At 36.9% G+C, this 7,842-nt stretch overlaps 1 protein-coding gene across 1 annotated transcript; it reads right to left on the bottom strand.

The window, feature by feature from the left end:
• Nucleotides 1-3,222: 3,222 nt before the first annotated feature.
• On the bottom strand, nucleotides 3,223-4,724 carry LOC118733961 (27 kDa glycoprotein-like). The gene has a single exon (XM_036463616.1). The coding sequence runs from the start codon at nucleotides 4,211-4,213 to the stop codon at nucleotides 3,272-3,274; it is 942 nt and encodes a 313-aa protein (XP_036319509.1). The 5' UTR covers nucleotides 4,214-4,724; the 3' UTR covers nucleotides 3,223-3,271.
• Nucleotides 4,725-7,842: the final 3,118 nt, after the last annotated feature.

The following is a 7,842-nucleotide window of genomic DNA, read 5'->3' as shown; positions in this document are numbered from 1 at the left end:
CGACGATTTCGACATCATGCATGTAACATGTGATCGATAAAGCAGTAGTTGTGCTTAACCGGAGCTTCTACCTCCGATTTGTGCTAATCAGACATTGAACAACCGGCCCTTAAAGTGGCTGACAATAATTTTGGTTTTCGCTGTTTTCTTTGCTTTGTTTACTTTTCGCTCGTTTTCCAGTGAAAGAAGATGGCGTAGAACCCGCTCAAAAAATCAATTTTTTTCACCCTCTTGTTCTTACGTGATCTTATGTCATTCGTTCATGCGATTAGTGTTAACCAGAGTTGGTGAAAACGGTCCTAAAAGCACCACAAACAGTTCTTTTGGTAATGTGAATTGCATTAAGCATCATGCCATCAGCTATTTTTCTTACTAGAAAATAGTTACTAGTAAAAGTTTATCCATTATAAATCCTCTAAGGGCCGATTGTTCAATGTCTGGTTATCACTACCACTACACTAACTACGATTTCGACACCATGTATGTAACATGTGATCGATAAAGCAGTAGTTGTTCTTAACCGGAGCTTCTACCTCCGATTTGTGCTAATCAGACATTGAACAAACGGCTCTAAGGGCCGGTTGCTCAAAGCCTGGTTGACACTCATCCCCGGTTAGACATCGTTATCGACATTACCGACACCGTGTTGATGTTAACCTATGATTAGTGTCAACCAGGCTTTGAGCAACCGACCCTAAAGGCCGGTTGTTCAATGTCTGGTTATCACTACTTGCCGGTTAAACATCATTATTGACGTTTTCGACATCATGCATATAACATGTGATCGATAAAGCAGTCGTTGTATTTAACCAGAGCTTCTACCTCCGATTAGTGCTAATCAGACATTGAACAACCGGCCTTAAACCTTGCAAGTTCAGCTGTCATTCAATTGTCTAATTAACAAAAATCGGAGGTAGAAGCTCCGGTTAAATACAACTGCTTTATCGATCCTTTCTGGTTAAGGGCCGGTTGTTCAATGTCTGATTAGCACAAATCGGAGGTAGAAGCTCCGGTTAAGCAGAACTACTGCTTTATCGACCACATGTTACATGCATGATGTCGAAATCATCGGTTTTCGGAAAGGTAGTGTCTCAGAGGTGGTCCCATACTAATCTGGTTAAGATCCGATCAGTGGATCATCAGATATATATATATATATTAAGTCAGCCGAAATGAAGGTTTGCAAATCGGTTTGCCGTGAGTGCTCAACCGTCTTCAAACAGATTTGCCTGACAAGTTTGTCGTGAGTACCCCGCTTGAGGCTGCTACAACAAAAACAGCGAACCAGTTTGAAAGCGTAAAACACAAAGCATTTCAACATGAGAAGCTGAATCAAAACTGGGCAAAGTTCAAAATTACATATACTACACATATACATACATACCTAGCCGTAATTAAGTACATACGACTTATTATTCGTATAACAATAATAATAAAGTATAATCTATCCCGTTTGAAAAAAAAGTATTTGCAGTAAGCGAGAGCGAGAAAATTTGTCGTAGTTATATACACATATATGTATGTATGTACTTATCTACGTACATACATACATATCTATGTTTTAAATAATTAACGGTTCTTCCCTTAAGTGGACGCCCCCGATAAATATGTACGTACGTATGGGTTTATTTCACTTTATTCAAATAAATCAATTTCAATTACAGAAATACTAATAATTACTCTTTACACTTAGTCGCTAACAAAAGTACAAACCATCTACTTAGTTATAAATACACACGTTCTGATTATTTTTTGCACAACATATGGTAATGTATACATACCCGAGTACATACATGCATATATGTACATACATACATATATGTGCATACATACATATATGTACATACATACATATATGTACTTACATATGTAGGTATGTATATGCATCCCAATTTTAACATACATATGCATATGCATGTACATACGCATGAGTGTAAAAGTATTCTGTTTTGTATGCGACTATATTTATAAGTATGTATATTTACGAAGTGTTATCGCTTCTATCTTGTTTCAATACAAAATATATTTTGTTCTGACCTTACATAATTTAATGGTGCTTTTTAGGAGTGGAACAATTCTACTTAAGTTTTTATAACCAAATTCGAATAAAATAAAGATGTGCTTTGTATAAAAACATTAACCTCTACTCCCGAATCATTTTACTTTTTATTACTAGCAATATGTATATGTATATTTGGCGCAATTTTGCAAAGCGGGATCAGAGCTACTCTTATAAAGGTTGATTAAATTAAAATATAAATTCGTGCCAAAATTATGTAAAGTGAAATACAGAGTACTTGTAGAATTACTATCGTTTAATACCGAAAATGCGTACGTTTCTTTGCTGTGCATTTTTGATACATGTACATTAGGGTGGTCCGTAAAAAATCAAATACACGATTTTTTTCAGTCTCACCCCCTCAATCGGTAATACCACGGTCATAGATATCAAATATAGATTTTGGTACCGATTGGAGAGGTTTAAGGCGTGTCGCACAAAGAGAAAAGTACACATTCCTCTATAGAGATTAAAAAATTAAAATTAAGTTTTTTTCATCTAATATCCAAAATCGGTAGTATCATAGTCGAAAATATCAACTATAAACTTTGGTCGCGATTGGAGTCGGTTAGGGCGTGTCGCAAAGAGGTCAAAGGCCAGATGCCTCCATGGACTAAAGAAATTAAAAATATTTTTTTCATTTAATACCCAATATCGATACTATATATATATATGTATGTCCCGATTGGAGTCAGTTAAGACGTCTTCATAGGGTAATCTAATTTTGACCCCTGTGCAACACGCCGTAACCAACGCAAAATTTATATGCGATATCTTCGACTACGGTAGTATCGATTTGGGGTATTAGATGAAAAAAAATTAATTTTAATTTTTTGAATCTACATAGATGAATCTGAAATTTGACCCCTGTGCGACACGCCTTAACAATCTCCAATCGGGACCAAAATTTATATGAGATATCTTCGACAATAGTAGCATCGACGTAGTAGTTGAGGCTTAGGAAATCTGATGTAAAAATTTGCTTCCTACATTTAAGGACCACGCTAATGTACATACATATGTACCCTGTTTACAATATTTTTTTAGCTCTAAATACATCCGCTTTACCTGTGCACTCACAAGTTCGTACAAATAAAAAAATAAAACATTTTTATGCAGAAGGGGATTAAATAGTGAAATCACGTACATATTTTAGGGTTCATTTTGTACACCGCATTATTTTTGAGTTTAATTTACGGATGCCAAACATGCCTACACTTGGACAAGTTTTATTAGCTGGTAGAATAAACTGGCGCCCAGCATCCATGATACACCACCTAGCTGTTGTAACATCACAGCGCTATTAACGCCACTGGTCCATGATGATTGTTTTGCTACGCGGGGAGTACTGTGGCAGATCGTTTCATTTTTAATAAATCTGAACATTGATTCTACAATATTAGCAGGTGTAATTTCACTACATTTTTCCAGTTTCTCAACAATGCAATTTTCTAAATCCTCCATTTCTTCACATTGTTTAGTACCCATCACAAATTTGGGTAGTGTTTTTATGTCACTGAGTCCATTCTGGGGAACATATCCTGCGAAAGTGCTATTGACGCACTTCTGAATATCATCTTTTTTTGAATCTAGACATTCCGGACCCTTTTCAGCAATGAAGAGCGCTATCTGGTCGCCTCCTTTGTGACATATAAAGCTTAAAAGACTGCGTACGATGCGCATGAACACTTCCTGATGCTCTTTTTCTTCATTATCCAAGCATGCTGCTAACTTGCTGTTGAATGCTTCAAAGCAAGCAAGAGCTTGAGGCTGTTTGTTGCAGTATTTGTTGAATACCACATCCAGCTCACCCTTTGGACTGGCCTCATCAATTTCAACCTGAATAGCAGTGAAGTTCAATATGTTCGTAGCGCATTCTGTTAAGGTTGATACAGCGTTTTCTATTTCGGCATAAGCTGCTTCGCCGTTTTCTTTGCCAGCCACTTCAATGCATTTATCGCGGACTAGAGTTTTAGCATCGTCCAGAGTAAGATTCGTATTGGCCAACTCTGCTGGCAGTTTTTGTTGCAGGTCATTAACATTTATTTGGCTTAAGTCGATGTCGGAATCAGAAGGGCTACCGTATACATTGTTGACGTCAACAGCCAAAAATGCTAACGACAGCAAAACTGTAGCAATCAAAGACCGTTTCATTTTGATAAAGATTCGCAAGTAATACTAAGGCACTAGGTTTATTTTCTTAATTTTTTCGACTTTTGCACTAAACGCTTTGCTTTTGTTGCTCAACAAATGAGCCTCGGTTCTGGAACAAGGCTCGTGTTTAATTTAATAAGAGTACAAGTTAAGTAAACATGAACTACTGCATTTCGCGGCCACACAAAGACTGATATGTTCCACTGCGACGAAAAGCTGATTCACTGCTTGATAATTGCAATTATACCCGTGCATAGACGACTGCGCGGGGACGGCTTCCGCTTCGAACCGAAACAAAGAGTTAAAAGAAAATCCAAAGCTTCTCTCGCCGCTTTGTGGCGCCACTCGCCTTTGGCTTGTTGTGACTGTGGTTCAGATTTTAGTTGCTGTAAAATAATAGCTTGCAATATGGTTGCGATTGCCACTCTGGTTTATTTAATTAATGCACACTTGGCTTGAGTACTCAAAGATAGAATTATAGGCTATTGGAAATGAACCAAGTCGCGAATACACAGCAAAAGCGGAGAGAACAAATGTATGGTCAGTGTTGCCATGTTTTCCATTTGAAAAACACTAAAGAAAAAGGTAATTATCTAATTGAAGTCCATGGTTCTTTAAAGCTGAAATTAGTCGAGAACGCAGAACGTATACTTAAACGCAGTCTGTATACGCAGAATTTTGTCGATTACTGGAGCCCTCAGTGTTGCTTACTACACTGTTGCCACTCATCAATGTCTTTTCATAAACTTACCCTTTCAACTACAATTTTTCGTGCTATAATAGATTTTAGCTAAATATAAACTACTTAGTTTTCAACAAAAATTTATTCAATAGTAAATTTCAAATATTTTAAACATAATTTGAATAGGAACTTATATCTTTTTTACCATCTGTAAAACTGACGAAGTGGCGACCAACTAAAGAAGGAGAAATCAGCTGACACGGAAAAATCTAAATTCCGCAGATTTCTGCGCTACGGGCTACAACTACAGAAAAATTCTGCGGTGTTGAGTTTTAATTTACGTGGCGCTTTGGTAAGACAGATCGTGTCAGCTGACTCGGGTTTACGTACCGGTAGGTTTACGTTCTTGACTAATTTCAGCTTAAATGGGAAGCAACGAAAAGATTAAAAGAGACAAGAAAACTTGAAACGAATTGACGGTACGGTGGTATCTGTACTCTTCCCCTCTCTTCTCACCTCCTTCGCCTACGAACGAGCAGACTTGAAAGCAAGGCTTGACGTGTCTGAAAGGTGACTAAGGCTATCTGCACACTTGTCGTCCAATCGTAGTTGCGTTAAGGCCCGTCCACATAGAACTTTGGCGTTGCGTTGGCGTTGGCGTCGCTTCAACAGCTGACTATGAATACATGAATTCAAATGCAGCCGTCCACATAGCCAAAATTCGACAACGCTCACGCCAACACAAAGCAAAAAGATGGCCAACTCTCATCTTTTCGCGTGCGTCGCTCGTCAGCTGTTGCAAATAAATAAAATTATGTGAAATATTTTCCTTTTTAATCAAGTGCGGGCAAGAAATATCGTTTTTAATGCAATTATTGATATGAAATATTAATTTATCTGTCGTTAGTATATTAATGTAGTGGCCCAAGCATTCGCTGCCAAGCGCTCATTGTAGCAAGCATACTTTTAACGTGCGTTCTGTCAAACCAACGCCAACGCCAAAGCTAACACGAAAGTTCTATGTGGACCGGCCTTTATCGTCTCGCCCTGAAATTTTGAGCCGAGCACATGCATTTCAAAGGAGATCTGCACACTTGTCGTTATCGGCTAGTTATCGGCAAATCGTAGAAGATGCAGAAACGGATAAGTACGGCACTGTCGTTTGCTAATCGTTGTGCACGCACTATTTGTTTACATTTTATGGGGAAAAATTCGTGAAAAAGTTAATATTTGCATTAAAATTGCATAAAAATTAGTATTTTTTGCATAAAATCTGTAGAAATTATTAAAAAGTCGATAATTGCATTAAAATTCAATAAATGTGAGCGTTTTAACTATAAAATATGACGAAATTGTAAAAAGTCTCTGTGTGCATGCACAAAACACATTTCAGGAAAAGAAAAGAAGAGATATTACTGAAAAATTATGTCTAGAATTGTTGCAGCACAGTCAATATTTTAAAAATTGCAGGTTTTTGTAAATATTTCGCGAAAATATCAACTAGAAAAACAGAAAATACCTGCTCCAAGTGAATTTTTAGGCGCCAAATGAATTGAAATATCACGACCGAGTGTGTGAAAGTGTAGTCGTCATGTAATCGTTGCATCATGATTGTGACGATGAAGCAACTATGATTGGACGACCAATGTGCAGAAAGCCTAAGTGGGCTTTCAACCCCCAAAACAAGCATGAACGAAAGACACAAGATCACGTAAGAACAAGAGAGTAAAAAAGTCGATTTTTTGCGGGTTCTACGCCATCTTGTTTCACTGGAAAACGTGCGAAAAGTAAACAAAGCAAAGAAAACAACGAAAACCAAAATTATTGTCAGCCACTTTAAACGCACAATTTAGGTAAAATGATGCAACAAAATGCTTCAAAATGTGTTGTCATGTTGAATTAACTCTTCTTTACTTGAATAAAAATGTAAAATAGTGGTGCTTGTGATGTAAACAAACGCTCAGCTGACGAACCCGCTTTCGCAAACTTTTTTCTCAAAACCAGTTACAAATACAACGTCGCGTTCTTACGTGATCTTGTATTTTTGGTTCATGCAAAACAAGGCGAATTTATACAAGGTGGTGTTGATGGCGAATTTAGATTTTCGCCGCGGTACTTCCTAATGTCAAAATTATGTGTTTGTTGTAAACAAGGCGAATTCATATTACAACAAACACACTATTTTGACACAAGAAAGTACCACGGCGAAAATCTAAATTCGCCATCAACACCACCTTGTATAAATTCGCCTTGCCCCAAAAATTGGTCAAAATTTTGGAAAGGAGGTACCATTAAACTATGTTCCCATTGGCGGAATTTAGAGATCAATCTTAATTTACGCATAAATTAAGTACAAACTAAGTAATTTCGCCTTGTAAAGTCTCTCAGTAAATTAAGTTGAAAGTACGTAGTTTATCTTAAACCAAGAACCAAATCACGAACAAATCAGTGTCGGTTCTAATTTTATCGATAATAATCGAAAAAAGTATTGCCCCATAACTGATATGTCATTGTGTTTGGACGTTTTTGTTTTTAATAATCGCGCGTGGTAATTTGTAAAATATTTCCAGCAGCTTTCTCTTTTTATCACTCATCTAAAATCTAAAAAATTACCACAAACAACTCAGAATATAAAAATATACGCAATTACTCACATTCGCGATCTCTTTTGGTTAAATACACAATAACACAGGGTTGCTACAAAGCTGTCAAGACAAATAAAGAATCGCGTGTATGAACGCACTTAATTTAGTGAGGTATTTTAAACGAAACTAAGTATTTTATGTTGGTAATGTGAACATAGTTTTAGACGCGTCCGTACCCCAATAACAAGATTCCGAATGCGGAAATTAACTTTTTTTACCCGATCAAAAGTTATTATTAAAAAACTTTTCCACAATAGTACTTTTTTATTCACTTACTACACTCACCCAAACGCACAAAATGC

The sequence above is a fragment of the Rhagoletis pomonella genome, unplaced genomic scaffold, assembly GCF_013731165.1.
Source record: "Rhagoletis pomonella isolate Grant_MI unplaced genomic scaffold, Rhpom_1.0 Rhpom_scaffold_00002, whole genome shotgun sequence".
In the NCBI taxonomy this organism is placed as follows: domain Eukaryota; kingdom Metazoa; phylum Arthropoda; class Insecta; order Diptera; family Tephritidae; genus Rhagoletis; species Rhagoletis pomonella.
The sequence above is the reverse complement of the archived record's forward strand: the minus strand, read 5'-3'. Positions and strand labels throughout refer to the sequence as shown.